Below are 23,421 nucleotides of genomic sequence, written 5' to 3'. Positions count from 1 at the left end.
GCCCTTTAATCACAGAGGGTGGGGATCTGTTCCTAGGAGCCATTGCTGTTACAATGAAGTGAAAGTCACTTAATGGCTTATAGTGTTTGTTTACATTATATCAATTACAGCTTAAGGCTAGCATAGTGTTTACTTCTAGAACAAAGTCAATTAACTTGTTTGTAAGTTTTACATAGTAATAGAGTATCTTTCACTGGACAGATACGATCAATGGTTTCTACAGACAGGAGCTTACAAGTTTTAACAGAAGAACTAAAAGATTTTTGTATTTGGTGAAACGGGGGGGAGGGGGTGTTACTATCACTGTTAGTACCTTCTTTAATATCCCTATATGTCCCCTTGTCAAAGAGTTATTGGTAATGCCCTCACTTCTTTTTTTTCCTATCTCTACTTCAGTCTCCACATCTTTCTCCTCCTCAAATCCCATTTTATCTACGGGCCAGACTCTTTCACTTAATGTTCCCTATTTAGGCCCTGATCCTGTCAATACTTAAGCACATGCATAACTTTGCTCACATAACTAGTTGCCTAGACTACAATTGCTTATATAGTTAATGGTTGTATTATTTATCTAGTGCTATAAGGGTACAAGTTGCTCTACAGTAATGGTGCCAAACAAATAACAGGTTCCTTGCCACTGAAGGGTTTATATTCCATCACCACATGCTACTACAATGTAAGGTTTCATAGGGGAGCCTGCCTGGAGCACCCTCCTGTGGCAGGTCATGGCATGACAGGCACACCTGCTTCAGTTTTCCCTCTCAGGTGGCCTAATAATGTCACTTCTGGCTTTCTTATCTCAATATTACCCCTCCTTAGGACTGGTTTATTACAGCATCATAGTCCAAAAGAGGAGTCCCAAATATGTAGTCCAATTCTCACCCCAATGCAAGCAGTCATTAAAACTCAAGACATCTCATCCCTCAATGCCCCACATACCGGTGAATTCAACCATGGCCAGACTTTGTCAGTCTTCTCCTCTCCTGTCTTTATCCCAGGACAGCCACCTCATCCCTTCCAACTGGAGTGCAGTCTCATTCTTCTCAGTGGGAGCCCCCACAGCCTCTGTGCTGGGAGCATCCCTCACTCCTCCTGACCCTCTTGTGTTTCTGGCTCTCTGGCCCTGGAGATGGCAGTGGGTAAGCTCCTTTTAATTGGCCAAATGGGAGCACTTGCTGTGGCACACGGGCGCTGGCTCCAACTTCAAATATAGGGGCCATTTACCCTGTGACACAGAGTCATTTAAATCAGTACACTGACATATAGGGAGATGGATAATGAGTCACACAGTAGTTGGGGGTTTGGAAGATTTTTGAAGGTGAAAAGTGACGATGCTTTGGAGGTGTCAATCGGGAGGTTGTTCCAGCCATAGTGGTGTCAGGTAAGAAGACATGAAGATGGGAATGTCTGATACAGGGAAACTCTGTTCTGCCATTTGCACGGGAATATTCTGAAGGATGTTATTACTATTAATGTTATTTCCATTAATTATAAAAGGATCGTTTCTTGTCCGCTTACCAAGAAGAAACAACGTGTAATTTAAAAAAAATTATATTGGGAAGATTTTCAAAATCACAGGAATTAATCTCTCAAAAACATACCAGTTTTTCTGTGTGTGTTATTTAGTGTCATTACATGTAAATGTTGTTGACATTCTTGGCTAGAATTCTTTGGCTAGAATTGAGGCTTAACCTACATATTGTTTTAAAAAGAGGTCTTATATTTCAGTAAAATGACTAACCAATTTGTGATTAATTTGCAGGATCTGGTGTTTCTAATGAGATCGTTCTTAAGAATATTTTGTATTATTCCACTCATGCATTAAAGCTTTCATTATCTTTATCTTATGATGGCTGTAGAATGCTCAGCATTTTCTTCATCTGACAAAGTTTTAGTAAATATTAAAGCTTTGCTCCGTTACATAGATGAGAAAATGGTTAAAGGTATTTAATGTTTCATGTGAACAGTTTTTCAGAATTGCATAATATTTGGAGAATGGGGAGAATTTGTAATGTAACTTAGGGGCCAGGTTCTGCCCTATGATGTCAGTATGGTTGTATGGGTGGAACAGAGCAGAATTTGATCCTAGCAGTTTGGCTAATGGGGAATTACACAGTCACATAATTTCACTTACTCTGCCTGATAAAGTAAAGCTAGTATTTGTTCTCTAAGAACTTCCAGAAGCCATGTAAAGCAGTTTCTGTGTATTAAATAATTGATTTTTAAAAATGCCTTCAAGTATCAATACCCTATAGTAGAAAAATTCTACTCTAGCCCAGTAGCTGGTATGTGCTTTCCAGGGCTGGTCAGAGGCCAGAGGGATAATAGCATTCCCCCACTGCAGCAACTTGCAGCTATTTTAGGACTTGTGTGGGTCTGTTACTGAGCAGGTTTTAAAGATGAGTATGGTCGTTAGTCACCCTATGACACGGGTAGTCAATTATTTTTTGTCAAGGTCCAGATTTCTTGGTCAAGGTATAGTAAAGGTCCAGACTCCAGAAAAAATAATAATAATAAAAAAAAGTAAATAAAAAGATTTAAGGGTCCGTTCAAAAGCATCTGGTGGTCTGGATTTGGCCCTCAGTCCACCGATTGACTACCCTTGCCTTATGAGTTGCTGCTGCAGCGCAAGGGTTTTGCCTATTGCTTCCCGCTGGGCAGTAAAGAGAAATCTCAGCCTTTTGCCTTTGTTTCATGGAGGTTTATAAAGTGGTTTATGCATTTTATGTTCCTTGTGTGTTAGTTCTGTTTTTTTCCATTCTTTAAAGACAGGACTATAATTAATGTTTCAGTCGGCAAATTTTGGGGAGAGAACTATGCACTGTTTAGGTGGACAATACCATGTGTCAGGGTGTGGCAGTGTATGCACGCCCCATCTCCTGTTGAAGTGGATGATGGGTGTGCTGACACCACGGTAACAGTCTGCCCAACTGTTTCTGGCCTCATCACGATAAGGCACAATGGTCAGATTCAAAAGGGCGGTCCTTGGGTTCAAGGCAGCAAAAATAGTGGCCAACCTCAAAACCGTGGCCCTTGAGTTCAGGGTTGTGCGGCCTAGGGGTCAGAGTCAGTTCAGCTGCCCTTCAGGGTCAGGGCCATGCAGCCTAGTGGCCAGAGTCAGTACCACTGCCCTTGGGGTCAGGGCTGTGTGGTCTAAAGGCCAGAGTCAGGGAAGTGGGCTGCCACCTGGGGTGGATGGTGGTGGGGAGGAGTAGGGGGACCCAACCTCTCCACCTCCACCGGGTCCCAGCCCAGGGCCTTGTCAAGTAGTGAGCGTGATCACCACCCAGTCAGTGGGGATCCTACTGCAAGATGTTGACCTTCCTCGGGTACAAGGTACCACTCTCTCCACCCCCCTGGGCCACTTCCTGCCGTGAGTCCTGAAGCTGGGGTCCATTTGTTGTTGGGGTCTCCAAGCTCCTTGGGACAGGTAGCTTGTTGGGACTCTGACTCCTGTTGACTGGCTGTGCGCAACTGGTCTGGGCCTCAGGCTCTCTGGTTCCTACAGGACGTGGCTCCTGGGCTGGAGCCTCCACTGAGCATCGTTCTTCCCCAGCAGTCAGCCCAGAATGAGCTGGGCTGCTCTTCTTTATACTAGTGCAGCATTTGGAGCATGCTCAGTCTGGTGTAAGGGGCGGGACTTGTGCTGCCCATAGTGTGGGATTAACCCTTTCCTGCCTAGTGCGTGGTATGCACGCCCCGTCACAGATGGTTTTCGCGTCAGTTACATGTTTCCCTTTGCTAGGGGTCACAGTGAAAATTTCTTTCCCTGTCTTGTTTTCAGCTTTTAAGCTGAGATGGGGAGTCCTAGGAGGTTTAACTGATTTGGCCTGCTTAAGGCATTTGAACAACTATACAAAATTGCTGTTGTCCTCTTGCCAGGGGCTAGTATTTTGTTTTAATTTATTTTAATTACTTTATTTATTTTGAGTGGGCAAGTAAAATAACATCAATTTTTCATTATCAACATCAAGAGTGAGAAGATTTTGGTCTGGCAGATTTTCATGATGATTTTGCAAGGCAGCATAAGGAGAAGTAGGAGAGTTGTGTCTTCCTGTCCCATTGTCATTGAGAGGCAGGTAGGACCCAAGCTGATCACTAGGAAAGATAATGGCTTGCCTAATGCTGTGACCAAGTTCTCATCATGAGATTTGATGTCCATTCTCAGGCCTGCCAGTCTCCAAGGACATGTTTGGTAGTTCCCTTCTAGCTAGGGTGGAAGGATACCAATCTTCCTCACTCTGACTTGTGGGGACATTTTGCTCAAAGGTTTAACTTTAGAGTTTCTATATGTTTAATAAAGATGTGGATTTTTTTAATACTGGCAAAATACCACATTTCTGCCTGTGTTTTCATTCGCATTAGCCTGTGGATTTATTTTGGTATTTTCTAAAACCTTAAACAGTGATGGTTATAATTGACTTTGGGCTTGTCCTCACTGTCCCACAGTTTGGACTATGGGGGTGTGAATAGCAGTGCACCAAAGTGCTGTGCTGTAACACCCTGTGTGGACGCTTTAATGTAGTTCTGTTTGAAGAGGATTCCGTTAACATGAACTAGGAACCTTTTAGTTTGTGCATGCTGCGTTCACATGGGGAAGCTAACAGTGCAGCACTTTGGTGCACACTATACACCCCTGTAGTCTGAACTGAGGGGCTGTGTAGACATAGCCTATATTTCATCTACTCAGCTTTTTTTCCGCTTCTCTGTTAGGGTTTAAAAATGTCTCCATTTAATCTCAATCTCATCTTTCAAAATGCCACCTGTGGGCTTCTCTTTGCCTTATCCTGTGAGCAGGGGTCGGGGGCTCATGTTCTACATCTTCAAGCATTCTTCTCAAGTGTGTCTTCTAAGCTGACATCAGCCTTCTGCATGTACTCCTTCAGTGCCTCAAACCACCTTTTTTTTAGATCTTCCTGTAGGCTTGTCCCGTGATTATTACTAGCTCTTTACCTTCTGGCCAACATATCGCACATCTCGGCATTTCAAATGACCCAGCCATCTCCGTCCACACTCCCTCTTACTTCACTGCTATTATACTCCTGTTTTTCATTTTTCAGCGTGGGGATTCATTAAATTGAGCTGAATTCATCCCTGTTATAATTTAACCTTTGGCATTACACCAGGCATGAATTTGGCCCATTGTATTTTCTCATTGTGGAATAGGACTGACAGAAAGGGGAAAATATTGCTGTCACTGCTACTCAAATTCTCAGCTGCAGGATGAATCTCTCAACTCATGGAGCATTGTAGTGTTCTAGTATCTAAAGTGGATAGTATTTTTGTTTAGTGAAGATTGAACTCAGTTATAAACCTCTGTATTCTTGAATTTATAGCACAAATGTTTTAAAGCATATTAAGTAGAAGAAGTTTTAAAACAGTCTGAATTTCTGGGGTCAGCCAAAAAAGGTTTTAGGTTAAGATGGTTGTTGCAAAAGAACCTAACTTGGATATTTGGCCTGATCCAAAGCCCACTGACGTCAATAAGAGTCTTTGCCGGCAATTATTTTCCATGTGTCGTGTATTTAGATGTTTAAAGGATTAAAGAGACACTAGGTTTTTTTTTCAAAATAATTCTTTTGACATTAAAAAATACTTGAAAGTGATATTTCTTCCACAAGTAGTTTTGCCCTTTCCCATTTGGTCAATATAAATATTTCTGTATGTTTCTTTTGTCTGAGTATCAGTAGTTTTATAAATACATTATACTATATACGAATCTAAACACCTACCTTGTGCTGTTGCCAGGATCATGATTTCAAACACTCAAAAGATGGAAATGAAAACACTGAAGTTCTTGTGGTAATTTTAAATTAAACATGTTCCACAATCTGTCCATGTTATACTATTCATATAACAACATCCAGTAATATACCAAGGTACAAATTTAAAAGAGACTGGAAGATACCATTGCTGTGAAGACCTGGCCTCTTTTCCCCTGACTTCAGGGTTGAAAATTATTGCACAAAAGCCTTGAGGTTTACTTTCATATTTTAATTTTCCTAGTTTAAAAATAAAATAATGTTAAAATCTTTTAAGAACTAGATACACCTCTTGTTACTTTGCAAGCTGGGCAGTTGCAGAGTTACCAGCTTTGCACGGTATAAGCTCTGCTCTGCTGGAGGTTTATGGTGCTCCAAAAGGAAAGAAACTCTGGGTCAGAATTTTTGGCCCGCTACATACCATCTGTGCCACTTTGGAAGGAGAATGGAATGGAATGCTAGATCTCCCTCTTCTAACCATGCTGGAAATTTACAACCAGACTGATCAACCCCTGAGTAGTGAGAGAGGATGTAAGAAACCTCTCTGGCCTAGTTGCAATCTTTGCATGGTGTTAAGGGTAAAATTCTGACTTAATTGAAGTCAGTGGTAAAACTTCCATTGGCTTCGGTGGGGCCAGGATTTCATGCAAGTCCTCTTCTAACTAGTGCCATAAGAGCGCACTCTAGGGTGGGGAGGAAATGTTTACCTCAAGACAAAGATTGAGGGCAGTCCTGAGCTAAAACTAAGAACCCACAGACTTCTTTTTTCTGGGAAAATTTGAACGTAGTTATCTGTTCACCTTCATTTTGTGTCTTTTGATTGATGTATGTACTGACTGTTGTATTGTCATGTGAAATTACCACAAAACAGAGTTTGAAAAAGAAATACACGCCTAAGGAGACCCCATTACAGGGTAATGGCAAAACTAAATAATGTAAGGGACATGACCTTGGAGGAGGGGGGAAAAAACTTTAATAGAACATGTTGAAATATTTTTAAGGTTGAGGATTTAAACCTATTAAAAGCACAGTTCTTGAACTAAGACTGGCTTAGCGTCTTTATCTGAGTCCCCTTGTACTCTGGCATTGCTGTTCTTCAGCAAATGGTTCTACGCTACTGGGCAATGCTGCATACTAGTGAAATAATAAGTATCTATTTTGATTTTGAAAGTAGTAGAAAAAGGTGCCTATTCAAAGCTCTGAATTATGAAAATGAAATTAAATTTTCATATAATTTCATTGCTTCCTCCTCCAGCAACCAGCAGAACTGAACTCCCTTCCAAACACAAAACTTCCATCCCCCATGAAGATCTAACCTTCATCAAACTAGTTTGCATGAAAAAAAGCCGTACTTTTGATAAGCACTTCATGGACATATCTTTACATTGTGTTGATGCATTACAAGGTTAAAGATGAGGTATGTGTTCTCGTAAGATGATTTGACTTGAAATAATTTTCTGTTCAATAGGTGATTAAAGAAAGTGGCCCTCCACACATGAAGAGCTTTGTTACTCGAGTTTCAGTAGGAGAGTTTTCTGCAGAAGGAGAAGGAAACAGTAAGAAACTTTCAAAGAAACGCGCTGCAATGGCTGTCTTACAAGAACTCAAAAAACTTCCGCCTCTTCCTGTGATTGAAAAGCCAAAACTTTACTTTAAAAAACGCCCCAAAACAATATTAAAGGTAAGTGTTTGTATATGTCACAACAAGCAATCTCTTAGGAAATCATAGACTTATTAATATTAAAGATAGAAAAGACCTATGAGGTCAAATAGTCCATTCTGCTGCCACTTCCTTGTTCATGTCATTACATAGTTATTTTTATAACTTGAATTTTAAATATCCCGAGGATGTTGGGATTTTCTAAATCCCAACAGTCATGGCTCTAATTTTCATTTGTCATATTTCATTTGTGACAAGAAAGAAAGCTTTTCTATAAATGTATCAAATGTATTTGCCCAAAAGATGTTGTCCACTTACAGTCTGAAGATGTACCACTATAGTCAATGGGAGTTCTTCCACTGATGTCAGTGGGGCAAGATTCATAAATTCAAAGGCCAGAAGGGACTATTGTGATCATCTAGTCTGACTTCCTGTATAGAATAGATCTCCTCTCTCAGAACCCATGTTGCTGTGTATTGAGGAGTATCTGCTAACAATAGAAAGAAAAACAATTATCTACTTCGCTCTCAGCTCTCTCAGTAAAGCCCCCACATGGTGGTTAAAAGTTCTCTATAATAAGACAGCATTGCAAGGACTGGTTCTTATTAAGAAAATTAGTCTCTCTAGTCACCTGTTTTAAAATATTTTGATTTTATAAAAAAAAAAGATTTCTTATTTTTTCATGTTTATTTTTAAAGCTTTATTTAAATATTCAGTATAGGGTGTTACAGTATTTTGTAGATAATTCATGTGGTCATTTGCTCAGTGGTTGATGGCACAGTGTGATTCAAGGTGATAGCTGTTGATCCAGTGAAGTGTCTTTATTCCCTAACAGCTGATATCTTTATTGTCAAAATATTGCAGTACCAAAATAATTGTGCACTAGGAACCCAGACATTGTCATAGTAATATTGTAGTCTCTTGTGTACAGAAAGAACAAGTTGCAGCTCTAGGAATGCCTTTCTCTTTTTAAGTTAGATGTAAGACGTTCGTTCACATTTTAGCTATATCACCCATTTCAACTCAAGTTTCAGGTTAGGAATAGATTTATCTAGCACTGATACAGGTATGTCTTCCTGTCTGTATCATATGGTATATTAATATAGGTTTCTCTGAGCAAATAATATAGTGCCATAACTCCAGTAAGCAAAGTGTGGATTCCTTGGAGGCCACTATCCCAGTTACCACTAAGATCCAAGAGTACACATTCAGCCAAATGTTTTTTGTAATAGGACAGCAGTTCTCTCAGTAAGTCTTTTAATCAATTATTGTTGCTACTTAGGTGTCCTGTTTCATTAGTCATTATTTTGTCTTATTTTTGCCCACATGGTTTTATGTTTAAGATTTTTTTTATTAAGGTGTCAAGTGCTGAGACAAAGCAATCCAGCTGCTTCAAGCTTAGCTCTTAATGCATTCATAATGTTTACAAACAAACATGAGTAACACCATTTGGGTGTGAGGAAAGGCCATGTAGTCTCCGACCACAGCACTGGTCCTAAGATAGTGCAGCAGTCTGTCAATGACTAAGAAGCCTGGTTCCAGTTGATTTTAGCAGCCTAAGAATATTCTATACATTCATCTAACTTGCTATCCTGAAAATCTCTTAAACTACTGTAGGTCAAATATTTACTTTGTGCCCTGGGAAGATAGAATCTGTTGTCAGTGCTCTCAGCTTGAAGGAGACTCAGTCACTATTCCCTGGGTACAGCTTCAATCTATTTGATTGGCTAATCAAAGATAGCGCCTTGGAAAGAGTCCAAAGCTCTGTTCACATCACCATCAAGTGGATCTCTTTACACGCTCTGCAGAAAAAACTATTTAATTACTTACTGCATGTGCCTACATCTAGGTTAGAAGTGATTTGATAACACTCTTCAGGTCTCAAAATCCCATAAAAGATAGACCAGTTCTAACCTTTAGTGGTCAAACCCATGAAGGGCTTGTTGAATTTGAACTATCCCTCCATTACAATCTTCCCTGTGTCATAGGATATTAATAGGTTTCTTACTACACTGATTAAGCTTCCTTTAGAGCCTCTAGATTCTTGTGAGCTCAAGTTTCCTAAATGGAGTGTTTATTCCTGGTGGCAGTAGATTTATTGCTGCTTCTAGGATTCATGAGCTTCAGTCCACAGTGACTGGTCCTGTTTTGTGCACTCATCCTAAATTCCTTCTGAACATGGGGCCAGCTAGAGTGACCAGCTTTGCATCTGATCTAACAAAGGCTGCCACGTGATGTTCTCTACATACATTTATGAAACATTACTGATTAGCCTTAGCAGCATACAAATACTCAGCTAAGCCTATCAGCACTTCAGTCCAGAAAGAGACTTTGTCGGTGGCCTAAATTCATTTTATTTTTTAGGATACCATTGTGTGGTGAAGCAGTTAAACCTGATTCTCCATTGAGTAATCATTTACACCAGTGTAAAGTGAGTGCAAAATTATATTCTGATTTGTAGCCTTTCATATCCATTTTGCACTGTATAAATGACTACCCTGGGTGCAGGGCAATGGAGAATCAAACCCTTTATGTCTAGAGCACTTCCCTGCTATTACATGTGGAAACAAGCCCTGAAGATTGAAGAGATACAGCATCATAAGTGCTGTCTTCAGAGAACTATTACGTGGAAATAATTTCTTTTCAGAATATTGTTTTTTGGGATTAAATGATCCATGCTTGCCTCTGGTAACTTAAAAAAAAAATCTCTTCAGCTAATATTTCTGAGGTTAATGAGGGTGGAAAAAATGCACTTTTCCTATTTTAAAGAATTCTGTCCATAATTCCTTGGTTTGATTTAGATAGCGCTACAGCAAAAATGTCTGAAATTTGAATTCTGGTTTGGACATAACAAGTAAAAATTCCTACAAGGCTAATACTACAGGAATTACGGGAACAGCCACCTTACTAGACCTTTGCAAGGTATGCAAGCTGAATAAGCAAATAGCTTTAGAGAGAGCAGCTGAACTTGGGAGCTGCGCAAGCCACTTATTACAACTGCTTTTACATTTTTTTTCCTCTTTTCATTTTTCTTAAAATTGAAAGCTGGGATTTTCAAAGGAGTCTAAGGCCTGGTCTACATTAGAAAATTTGGTCAGTTTAACTATGTCTGTCAGGAGTGTGAAAAATCTACATCCCTGGGTGGTATAGTTAGGCCAACCTAAGTCCCCATGTAGACAGCACTAGATTGATGGAAGAATTCTTCTACCAACCTAGCTGTAGCCTCTCAGGAAGGTGGATTACCTATGCTGATGAGAGGAATCCTTCCCGTTGGCATAGGTAGTGTCTACAGTGAAGCGCTACAGCACCAGTGCTGCTCTAGTGTTTTAAGTGTAGACAATTCCTAAGTTAGTTAGGCTTGGTCTACACTAGAAAGTTATAGTGACATAACTAAGTCAGTCAGGGGTGTGAAAAAAAACACACCTCTGATTGATGTAGTTATGCCGACATAACCCCCAGAATAGAAACAGCTAACTCAGTGGAAGAGTGCTTCATCAACATAGCTAATGGTTTTCGGGAAGGTGATGTCACTGACAGAAAAGCTCTTTCTGTATTTACGCTGCAGGGCTAGACCAGCAGGGCAATGCCAACATAGTTTCCGTAATGTAGACATACTCAGACACCCAGTCCCTGTTGAAATTCAGTGGGAGCTAGGAGCCTAATTCCTTTGGGGGGTCCTTGGAAAATCATGCCTAAAAATATTAAATGCAAAAACCTAGCATTTATGCAGCATTAGGGCTGCAAAGTCAAGCTTCTAAAAGCCAGAAAATTCAAAGAATTAAGGTGGCTCTGGCACTAGCGCTCCCGTTTGACAGGTACTGCCCAGCTATACTCTGAATAGGGTTAGAGGACATGATTATAAAAATGTATAAGCCTTTTCTATGTTTTTGCTTCCACCGTTGCTATCCCTGATGGAGCTGGTAAATTATGAGCCTGATGCTAGGCAGTGTGGATGCAGACATTAACAGGATTTGCAGTGTGGTCAAACCGACCTTAATATTAAGAATTTCCTGATTTTTGAGTACCTGAACGTACACCCTTAGTGTAATAGGGCAATCTGCCTCTTTAATAGCCTGAGGGCGGGAGGGACAGGGAGCAGCTGATCCCACCCCAGAGAGAAGCCCAGCAGACAGGTGCTGGGATCAGTTGACACAGCTGATCAGTATCTTGTGATTGGCCCACACTGTCAGCTGAAATATAAAGGAGAGCTCAGCCATGAAGGTGGGTGGGGAAAAAGGTAGGAGAGAGGATACTCTCTGACAGAGCAGGAGGCGGCAGGCAGAGCACTCTCCCTCAGCAGCACTGGAAAGGGCCCTGCCTGGTAGCTACCAGAGGCTCCCAGTCTAAATCTGTAACTAGACTGTTGTTAGTGTTCCTTTTTTTGTCTTTGTCTTGCTTTGTTTGGGAAGACAATAAACAGAGCCCCGAAGAAAGGAACAGAAACCTAATCTGGGTGTGGCTGTCTGTCTATCCCCAGCTAGTGACGAGGGGTACCAGCCTACACTTAATGACTACATTTAATTTACCTGTTTCTTTTATTTAAATATGTGTAGGCAAGAAATATATCAAAATCCCATTCTTGCCCTCTTGATATTTGACAAGCTGATTCCTAATTTTAGCACCAATATTGGGAATCTATTTTTTACAGTTGCACTTGTGCTTTATTTAACACACACTCCATTTTGCCTCTGTCTGGCTCACTGCCCACACAGCTGTCATGGAAACTGCCCTTGTGCATGACATTGCCTTAATTCTTCCACCTACAGATTCCCAAGCAACTCTAGCTATACCATGGAAGATTCACTGCACAGCTCTCCTGATACGTGCTCGCGCTCTCGCTCTCTCCCCCTTTCTAGTTGCTGGCCCTCCCTTTATGTGCCTTACCATTTGTTTATTCTTACTTGAGACGTTGAGGTGATAGCACGATAGTGTGTATTTATATATACAATCCAGTTATAAATTCTTCTTCTCTATTCTGGCACATGCACCAACTACACATGACATTAGATAACTTTTTTGTGTCTTAATATTTGCCCCGCACATCATGCCAATGCATGTGCTCGCGCGCGCGCACACACTGTTACACAGTTGGTTTTGATAGCTATCTGCTTTAAATAAGCATTTTTGTTACATGTAGTTACTTAGTAAGTGGATTCAGAGGCTAGACTAGAGCATTCAGGCTCCAGTGTTTCAATCTCAGCTCATTTTGATGCAACCTTGGACAAGTCCATCTCTCTGTCTCTTCATTTACCCCACTGAATGAAGAGTACATTAACACCAATAATAACACTTAACATAGGCGCTTGTGAGGATTAATGTGATTAGATGGATTGCTCTAAAAGCAAAGCATTGTTTTAACCTTCAAAGCTTCCTTTTTTTTGTCGTTTTTAGCATCACTAAATAAAAATATTGTTAGGGTGAAATCCTAGGAGATGCGGGAGGCTTATACTGCCGCTAACCTGTTGTAGTTCCTGAGTGAGGAATGCAAAGGAGCTGTGCAAGGGCACTCTGCAGCCTCCAGTGCACCATGAGCAAAGCTTCATAGTGGTATGCTATGTGAGAGGGGAGAGAAGACATGGAAGCAAAGGCCTGGAGCATGGTCAGTGAGTCTATCCTGCAGATCCTCTGAGCTATAAAAGCAGAGGTGGGGTTTGGTAGCCTATAGCTCCTAGACAAACCCATTTTCTACAATTGTGGACAGCCAGCAGACACACGCTACTTGCTACAGTTTCAGCCTAATGATTCTGGTCTTGAGTCCCGTGATCAAGTGACAATGCAGTTTGTTCATTTGGACATGCTCTCTTGTCTAGTATATCACTCTGAGAGAACAGCATAGAAAAAATCTTATTCAAAGAACATGCAGTGTAATTGTCGTACTGGCATGTACTGAAATAACTTGGGTTTTTTAAATCTTATTTTAGACTGGACCAGAATATGGTCAAGGAATGAACCCCATTAGCCGCTTGGCTCAAATCCAGCAGGCCAAAAAGGAGAAGGAGCCAGAGTATATTCTTCTTTCAGAGAGAGGGATGCCTCGTCGCCGAGAGTTTGTTATGCAGGTATTGTTGGATGTTATATTAGGAAAGATTCCTTTATTCTGCTATGACCAAGCACAAGAAGAGCAATGGTGGAATATAAAGCTGATCCCATCTAACATTGTTTAGCTTTTTACATATCATACAGTTAAGCAGCGGGAGTACAAAATTTGCTGCTAGCCATTTTTTAAAAAGGGCTATTTGACATTTTCTGTACATGAAATAAATCCAATTAGATGTATAATCCCTTTCTAAAGTGATAGCTATTTTCCCTCTGGTGTTTTTGCTTCCCCCCCCCCCAAGTAAAAAGAACAAGAATACTTGTGGCACCTTAGAGACTAACAAATTTATTTGAGCATAAGCTTTCGTGGGCTACAGCCCACTTCTTCGGATGCATAGAATGGAACATATAGTGAGGAGATTCATGCTCTCTGTATGTGTATATATATCTCTCCTCACTATATATTCCATTCTATGCATCCGAAGAAGTGGGCTGTAGCCCACGAAAGCTTATGCTCAAATAAATTTGTTAGTCTCTAAGGTGCCACACATACTCCTGTTCTTTTTGCGGATACAGACTAACACGGCTGCTACTCTGAAATGTTTTTTTTAGTGTTGTTCTTATTTCACCTATTTCTTTTATTCCTTATTTTACTGTCTGTTCATGATTTACTTTATTGTTTTTGTGTTTTTCTTTTCTACATTATCCTGACAAAAGCTTTGTGATGACTGATGGATGAATTTAGAAAGATCAGAGACTGTAATACAAATAAGTATCCACAGCAGTCAAGGGCCGGGGAGAGTGCTTCTCCCCACCGGGGCAGCTCCAGAGAGAGGCACCTCTTCCCGCCTACGTAGCCTAGGTCGTGCAGCTTAGAGGGAACTTAGGGCGTAGCCCATTAAACTTATGTTTTCACTGAACTTAAAAGCTTACCTTCATGTTTTCCCATCTTGCCCCACTTTCTCTTTTTGTTCTAGAATTGCGTTGTTATCCTCCAAATTTAGTGGCCTTTATTTGCAAGGTGTTCAATACTATAATGAACTCTCTTTAAACTAAAATGTTACTTTTTCCCTTCAGTTTCCTTATTTGAGAGTTTCCATTAGGTCCTTAGAACTGTGGTTTCTAATTTTTTTCACATTGTGTAAGTCTCAGTCTGATATGGTTCTGTGTACAGTCAGAAAGGGTGCTATGAACTACAGATCAGTGTTTGAGAACAATTGCACCTTGAATTTGGACCTGCTTTGTAGGCAACCTCCGTACTTTAATAGTGAAATATTTGGCTTTCGAGGAGAAAAAAACTTTACACTAGACTGTGTGATTCCTTTGCCTAAGAAGACTCTTGTGAAAGGGGGAGTTAAAGTAATTCTGTAGCCCAGCTGCCTTTTTATGAGTGTTCATAAACAGTGTAGCCTAAACAGGGACTTTTGGCCTTGCTTTATAATGCTTTCACACTAAAATGATACTGCTTTTTTTCTCCCACCAGACGTCCCAGTGGATTCATTAGTGCATACAAAAAACTTATCTAAGTAAAAGTCTTTTGTATAAACTACTTAAACAATGTTTTCATTTGATTTAATTGAATGTGGAAGTAAAATATCCAGAGATAATATGTTCATTTTTATCTGTCTCACAAAGAGCAAGTTTAGATGTGATGAAATGGATCCAATTACTTGTCCTGACCATTACATAAACAGAAGAAAACCTCTGATGACATTAGTTGGTGTTCTGTTCCCAAAGTTAATTTAGGAAAGCTCGCTCTTTGTAGTCAGACCTTTAATCCTTGATAGAGGTTATAATAATAGCCAAACCAGTTTTACAGGTCTGAGAAATAGCAACACATTGATTTATTGTGCACTATGCGATAAATTATCATTTTGTCTCGCCTCATTAAGGTTCTTCAATTTTATTACATACGAGCTCATTGCAATTTGGTTAGTTTCTAATCATGACTGCAAAGTTAACTGTTATGTCAAGCTCCAGATAGAAGTTTTCCATAATTTTGGACCTTTTTGCTTAATTATACCTTCTTTAGTTTGCAGAGGATATTTAGAGTATTTGCTTGTTTCTGTATATACAGTATATATTTAAAACCAAAACAGGGTAATTTAAACATTTTTGTAAACAAAGATTTATTTGGTAAACAAGTACACGGAAAACATGTTGACTTTAATTAACAAGATTTTTTTTATCTCTTTTTCAAAAGCTGATATTTTAGAATTTAAAAAACAGTAATTTTTGAGACATTTGACCTGTGAAATTTTTGTTTGGATTGTTTAATGAAGTAGATTATTACTTCCTAACCATTGTATATACTTTTGCAACCATACACCATTTTTGAAACAGGATCTGGCAAATAAATAAAATTACTGAATGCACCAAATAAAATATCGGTATTGAAGAATTGTGTATGACCTGAGAGTGAATAGAGGACATTTGAGGGACAATAGTCATAAACTAAGAGCATGCAGCTTGCACAGTTTATGAAAGGCAGCAGAGCCCAAAGACTAAATTACAGCGTTATGTTCTGTTTGTGGACATCTGTTGTTTGTAAAATGTCATTTTATTTTGAAGTTTTAACTTCCTTTCCTATGTGGGGCTTCTTGGTTGGCAGGAAATCCTTTATGTTGTAGAGACCACACTTCCAATGAGAACTCAACTTTTCAGAAAATGTGTTGATGGAAGATCATCCAAGGGCACAGGCGTAACTGTTGAAGGGGAAGGAGAGGATCGTGCCCTGCCCAAATCTCCCCTCCCACCCCGCTCCATGATTTCCATTCCAGTATTGTTTGCCCTATAGCTAGGAAGGATAAAGATGAAAAGCGTTCTTCCTCTTCCCCCAAAACATGCAATGCTCTTTCTGTTAATGTCCATTTAATTTCCCCTGGACCAAGCCATTCTCACTGGGAACTTACACTGGCATAGCAATGTCTCTCAGGGGTGAGAAAAATCCACACCTTGGAGAGACATCGCTATGCCAGCCCAACCACTGATATAGACATTGCTAGGTCAACATAAGTAATATCTACATTGAAGCACTACACATAAATTCAAGGAGGATAGGTCCATCACTGGCTATTAGCCAAGATGGTCAGGGATGCCAGCCCCATGCTCTGGATGTCCCTAGCCTCTGACTGCCAGAAGCTGGGAGTGGACAACGGGATGGATCACTCTATGATTACCTGTTCTGTTCGTTCCCTCTGAAGCACTTCGCACTGACCACTGTCGGACAACAGGATTCTGGGCTAGATGGGCCATTGGTCTGACACAGTAGGGCCATTCTTTTGAGATACCCATATTTCCACTTTGCTCTGGCTCCTAATGATGCTGATTAACTTCTGGAGGGCTGCTGTGGCCAGTACATCCTGCAGAGGAGGAGGAAACTCAGAAGCTATATCACTTCCTTCTCCGGAGGGGAGGCAGGAGAGAGCAAGAGCTGGGGGCGGGGACATCAAGGGATGCAGAGAATAGGGCCAGGGGTACGCAGAGTACAAGGGAAGACACAGAAGTGCACAGGCCTGGGGGACGGGGCACACAGTGCAATACACATAACTTTCACAGGCACAGTCATGTACAGACACTCACGCTTTTATAGTATGACTGATGGGCATGGTGGTTCTGGGATGAGAGGCTTTCAGAAAGAATGGAAGCAAGCTTGTCTATGGAACCAGCTGCTTGTCCCCTCCCCTCAGATTTTGGTAAAGTAATTAGTCCAATAGCCCCCTCTCAACTTTTTTTTTGGTTGCACGTGTGTCCAAGGGGCTGATGCAACTGACTGTACATCAACAAGGTTGTTGCAGTGTGATGCTAGACTGTCACAAATTTATCAGTGATTGTGAGCAATATTTTTGTTTAATTTTAAAAGGTCAAAATAGGCAGTGAAATTACTACTGGAACAGGCCCCAACAAGAAAATAGCTAAAAGAAATGCAGCAGAAGCGATGTTGTTACAGCTTGGTTATAAAGCCTCCACTCCTCTTCAAGATCAACCAGAAAAGGTGAGAATTGATCATTGTGTGGCTCAAAATCCAGTTCCATAAGATGCTGAGCTCTTGCAACTCATCACTTTGCAGGAACTGGTGCAGCCTCATTAAAGCCAATTGAGTTGTGTGGCTGGTCATATTCTTCCTTTAGCTGCAGCTACATAACTTCATTGGATGGTAACTGCAACCCCTTCCTCTGCAAGTGTAATTGAGGACAGAATATATATGTATGTGTGCATGAATTTCATATTACCAAAATGCTCCTCTTTCCTTTTCTTCCTTTGTGTGTCCCTGTTCGGATATTTCTTCCTCTTTGGGGTTCCAAATCTTGAATAGATCATTAACTTTCATGTATGAAATAGTTTTGATTTTTTGGCTCATTTACTCCAAACAGAAGCTACATTACCGAACCATCTAATAGTTAGGGTGAGCAGCTAGCTTGACTCAAGTACTGTACTTTATAATGGTGTATCACATTCTTGTGGTTGCCTCATCATACGCTCAAGGCAAGTATCTGTTTATGCCAACTTACATTTCAACATGAATTTAAAAGCATGCTGGTGGGGTTTTTTTTGTTTTGTTTTGTTTTTTGCTCAAAGGCAACCTAATTGTTGGACAAGAAAATGTGGTTGTGCCAATTTTGTTTGGACCCAGAAAGAGCCACTCAGGACAGAGATCTTGGAGTCATTGTGGATAGTTCTCTGAAAACATCCACTCAATGTGCAGCGGCAGTCAAAAAAGCGAACAGAATGTTGGGAATCATTAAGAAAGGGATAGATGATAAGACAGAAAATATCATATTGCCTCTATAAATCCATGGTACACCCACACCTTGAATACTGCTTGCAGATGTGGTCACCCCATCTCAAAAAAGATGTATTGTAATTGGAAAAGGTTCAGAAAAGGGCAACAAAAATGATTAGGGGTATGGAATGCCTGCCATTTGAGGAACAATTAACAAGACTGGGACTTTTCAGCTTGGAAAAGAGATGACTAAGGGGGGATATGATAGAGGGCTATAAAATCAGGACTGTGTGGAGAAAATAAATAAGGAAGTGTTATTTACTCCTCATTTCACACGAACTAGGGGTCACCAAATGAAATTAATAGGCAGCAGGTTTAAAACAAACAAAATTAAGTATTTTTTTTCACACAGTGTAGTCAATCTGTGGAACTTCTTGCCAGAGAATGTTGTGCAGGCCAAGACTATAACAGGGTTCAAAAAATAACTAGATAAGTTCAGGGAGGATAGGTCCATCAATGGCTATTAGCCAGGATGAGCAGGAATGGTGTCCCTAGCCGCTGTTTGCCAGAAGCTGGGAATGGGCGACGAGATGGATCACTGGATGATTACATCCTCTGTTCATTCCCTCTGGGACACCTGGCATTGACCACTGTCAGAAGACAGAATATTGGGCTAGATCAGGGGTTCCCAAACTTGGTTCGCGGCTTGTTCAGGGTAAGCCCCTGGTGGGCTGCGAGACGCTTTGCTTACCTGAGCGTCCGCAGGTATGGCCGCTTGCAGGTACAGCTGCTCGCAGCTCCCAGTGGCCGCAGTTCGCCGTTCCCAGCTAATGTGAGCTGCGGGAAGTGTTCTTATAGGTTATTTCTTAAAAGGAAATTGTATTGAATGCATGTTGTAAGTTCCTGTCTCAGTGACATGCTACTTAACAGAACTAGAGAAAGAAATTACCTAAATTTTGGGATGAGCAGAAAAATAATCAATATTTTCTGCTGGTCAGTGTGTTTATAGTAAGTAAACTGGGGCATGAGACTAATATTCATTTTCAGCCTCATGTTATGTGCACCACCAAGTCATTTAATCCACCTAGATATTTTAATTGCAGTTCAAAAGCCTACCCAGTGAACAATAAGTTCTTATGTTTCACTTGTCCAGACCAGGATTTTAGTTATCACAAAGAGTTGGAGAATAGGATTTGTTTTACTGGGGCTAAATTATCTGCTACGAATTGAGTTCAGAGCTCCCTGCTGTTAAACAATTTATTTCATTAATTTTTCTTTAAAAAATGCTTTTTGTTCATATCTGACCAAATTTTCTGATGCGATAATTTATACTATAATTAAAAAAATGTACCTGCAAACATGTAATTGTGCACATGTGTTGGGTAATTGCGTGCTCAGGTACTGGTTTACCCATTTGCCTATTTCCACAGGTGCAAATTAGGTGGTGGTGGTTCAGAATTTAATCCTTAAGATTTTTATATGGAGTGTGACTTTCATTCAGAGGTATATTTTAATATTAAGAGTGTCGCTTTAAAAAGATAGCTGATTTTCTCAAAAGAATGGATTTGGAGGTTTTGATGGTTATAAATAGAATCTCCTCTGGAGATGTGCAGGTCCACGACAAATAAAGATTTTTTTTTGTACTTTAAGGAGTCATGTCCATTGATACTGTCATTCAGAAGTAAAAATCTGGAAAGAAGTACCCTTGTAAAATCATTTAAATGCAAATATTGTTCCTTTCTTTAATTATATATAGTATGACAAGTCACTATTTAAAGGGACCCTTTCAATAAGGTAATTTTATTTCAAAGTTGAAAAGATCGGACAACGGGATTTTCTCCCATTCTTCCTCCTTCCTTTGGTGAATTTGGTTCTGTTTTTTTACCATAGTCTTCTCCCATGAATCCCCCCTCTTTGTTTAGTATATATTTCACCTTCTAGGCTCTGTTCCTTTTTTGGTTCTTTAACTGGCTCCTGGACTTCACCTCCTCTCTTATTCCTACTTCTAGCCATGTATTCTCTGTTCCTCCATCTGGGACTTACCTTCTTCCACTTTCCCTTTTTAAGTCGTCTTCTCTTCACCTTCTTCTTTCTCCTTCCAAAGCAATTCAGGCCTGGCCTAAAAAGGCTATGAAGACTGCTGGTGGCTGCTTGTTCCTTCTTCTTGATTTCTCCTTTCCCTTGCACAGGAGGTGCCCTAGGCTCAGTGCCCCTCCCCCTTTAGTACTCTTTTCGCTACATAGCTAACCCAGACATGCATACGTGTGCACTGTTGCCTTCCTTAGCTGAGTAATGTGAGTTGAGCAAAAATCCTCACCGTGCATGCCCAGCATGCAGTTTTTAAAGGCTCATAACTCACTCAAATCAAAACCAGTTTTCATCAGAACACTTGAACTTCTCCACAATGAAGGGTATTTCTCAGCCAATTCCAGTGTTTTAACTCCCTGCCATTTTGGCTGAAGTACTGTAAAAAAAAATAAAAAGGTCAAGCATGTTTTTAATAATGGGAGAGAGAGAGAGAGAGAGAGTGTGTTTATATATATATATATATATATATATATATATATATATATATATATATATATATATATATATATATATATTTTAATCATCTTGTAAATTGTCTGGCCTATTTTTGCTCAAATTTTCTCAGAAGAATTCACCATCAGGCAGAGATAAGGCCTGGAATTCAGCCCAAAGGATGATCTTTTGGAAGGCTTGCAAAAGTGAGAAAAAGGTGGTTAGAATGGAAACCATTATGCAATCTTAACTAGGAATGGACACTGCTGCTTTGTTATACTATAATTATTAGCTCTTTGCTTGCAGGTTAATGCATTCTGTTTGAAAAACAGGTTTACTATGTACTCTGCAGATACACATGTCTTGAGATTAGCAGGAAAAAAAGATAAGAAATACAATATTCTACTATTGTTCTGGACATAATGAGGAAATATGACACCGCATATACAAGCTGAAGATGTAAACCACATTCTTTTTACATCACAGATTTTATAAAATGGGAGTATTTAATATAATAGAACACATTACCTAATGTCCCCACACAGTAAGGGGGTAGGGAGAGAAGAAAATATCTGCTTATGAGAACTAATGAGAGTGCACTACACTGCCATGTGGGAGAACTGGATTCATTTCCTAGTTCTTATCTCTCCTTTCTTAGGCAGGTATGTTATTGCTACAGGGGCAGTCTGATCAGCCTGTGGCAGGGTGAAACTGCCTCCCACCACCTTTGTAGATAGTTAAGGAGCAACATTGCTTGGTCTGTCTCACTTCCTCTTTGGCTGGAAGGAAGGTAAAAATATATGTATGGGTTGCAGGGGTGGGGTTCCTCTGGGCTCTGATAGAAAACAGTTACGTTAGGAGAATGTTATGGTTGTGAAACGCTCTCAATTTAATTGTCAGTCTTCCAAGATCTAATTCTGAACAGTGCATAAAAATCCTAATTATGGACAGTAACTTGATATTGTTTCCTCTCATGGGCTCACTGTAGTGTGTTCTTCAGATCTAGGTTCAGTGGTAGATTTACAGTCCCTGTGTTCAGGGGAACATGGTTTGCTCCCTCTCTAATCTCTTGAGGGCACCTGGTGCCCCAAAGGAAGCAGCAGGCGTTTCTATGCTAAGGGAATGGAGGGCAGTAGGGAAGCTACACATAAAGGGGTTTAGCAGCAGGCATGCTACATGTACAGGTGCTGTGGATGACATTGAGAATGTCTCCCAGTGATCCCATTGGCAGTTCAGCTCCACGTTATCCCCAGCACCCCACTCTGCCTATAAGATACAGTCAGGCCCTATGTTAGCTGTGTGATAAATTTGTTTTGGAAAGCTTGTCTAGGCTCCAACCTGTGTCAGTTGAGAAGAAGCTAACAAAAAACAGAAAAAGAAGGAATCCAGCTTGCATAATATAACTTAACTTATAGTCTTGTTTTCTTCAGTGGCAGGAGTTTAGTAGTAACATTATTACTAATGTGACAAACGCGTTTGCAGTATAGCACGTCAGGTCTAGCCTCATCTCTTCTGGAGAGGTAGTAAAGAAACTAAGGGCTTGTCCTTCACTACCACGTTACATTGAGGCAACTGCATTGATGCAGCTCCGCCGCTGTAGCGCATCTGGTGAAGATGCAGTATGCTGACAGAAGAATGTTTTCCTGTTGGCATAATTACTCCCCCTCAACAACGTGGTGCAGTGTAGGCACTGCTTTAAGTCGATGTAAGTTACATCACTCAAAGAGGTTGCTTTTTCACATCACTGAGCAATGTAACTTATATCGACTTAAGTGGTAGTGTAGACAAGCCCTAAGAGCTAAATTAAGTCCAGCACTCCGGGGGGAAAAAATCTCATCATGCTGCTTGAAGAAGCAGTGTTCTTTCTGCCAGCAGCAAGTCATTCTTATAATACAGTACACTGGTTCTCAACTTTTTCCATACCATAATCCCATGTTACAACAGAAAAAAGTTTTAGGACCCCCTATCTCATTATCCTTGAAGACTAGTCTGGTGGTTGTGACTCCCTTAGATCTGATTGCAAGCTTCCAGGTCTAACACATAGTAAAGTTGTATCACTACCAAATGTTTGTTTCCCTAGAGCAATCTTTTTAGGCACCATAGCAATGTTTCCTCTCTTGGGAGGGAGTCATTCTGAAGATTTTTCATCTCCATACTCACGATAAAAAGGGGCCTGAGAAAATGTTTGTTCTCTAGGGCAGTGTTTCAGTCTGCCTCACCAGTGGGGGTAATAGTGAAAGATGTAATATAAACAGAACTCGGGCGTTTCTTCCCACCATGTCATCCAAGCTTACTCAGAGTAGGTTAGACAATATGGTGGTAAAAATGCTTGAGCTCTCTCTGCCTATACTACAGCTTCTACCAACACCAGTGGGGTTATGCTGCTGGGGAATTATGGATCCCAATTTTTTGAGTGCAGATTGAGCCATAGGGAGGAGATGGTGTTTGCAGCATTTTTATTGAGGAGACACGTGATCTGCACTTTTGGGAGGGAAGCAGAGTGGATTGCTTGTGCAGAGTAGACACCGGCAGAATGGCTCAGGAGGGCACTCCAGCACAACAATCAGAAGCAGCCATCACTGCTGCTTTGCAAAGGTACGGTACATTGCTTCCAGGACTGATAGTCTGGCTTTCCTCAGTGTGGATCAAATGAGTCTCTTACATTTCCACGTAGCTTTACTTGGGCACAGTGACCTGCACAGCAATGCCTCCTTTGGGCC

At 40.5% G+C, this 23,421-nt stretch overlaps 1 protein-coding gene across 13 annotated transcripts in view; it reads left to right on the top strand.

Moving 5' to 3' along the window:
- The window catches only part of STAU2 (staufen double-stranded RNA binding protein 2), a 213,937-nt gene that overhangs the window by 63,452 nt on the left and 127,064 nt on the right, over positions 1-23,421 (top strand). For all 13 annotated transcript variants that reach the window (XM_039524278.1, XM_039524277.1, XM_039524269.1 and 10 more), the window contains 3 exons: positions 7,231-7,443; positions 13,344-13,481; positions 17,321-17,452. In XM_039524278.1, the coding sequence (XP_039380212.1) occupies positions 7,231-7,443; positions 13,344-13,481; positions 17,321-17,452 (483 nt within the window). The remainder of the gene's footprint in view (positions 1-7,230; positions 7,444-13,343; positions 13,482-17,320; positions 17,453-23,421) is intronic.

Source organism: Mauremys reevesii, linkage group 2, assembly GCF_016161935.1.
Source record: "Mauremys reevesii isolate NIE-2019 linkage group 2, ASM1616193v1, whole genome shotgun sequence".
NCBI classification, from domain to species: domain Eukaryota; kingdom Metazoa; phylum Chordata; order Testudines; family Geoemydidae; genus Mauremys; species Mauremys reevesii.
This window is presented reverse-complemented; position numbering and strand designations above follow the sequence as displayed.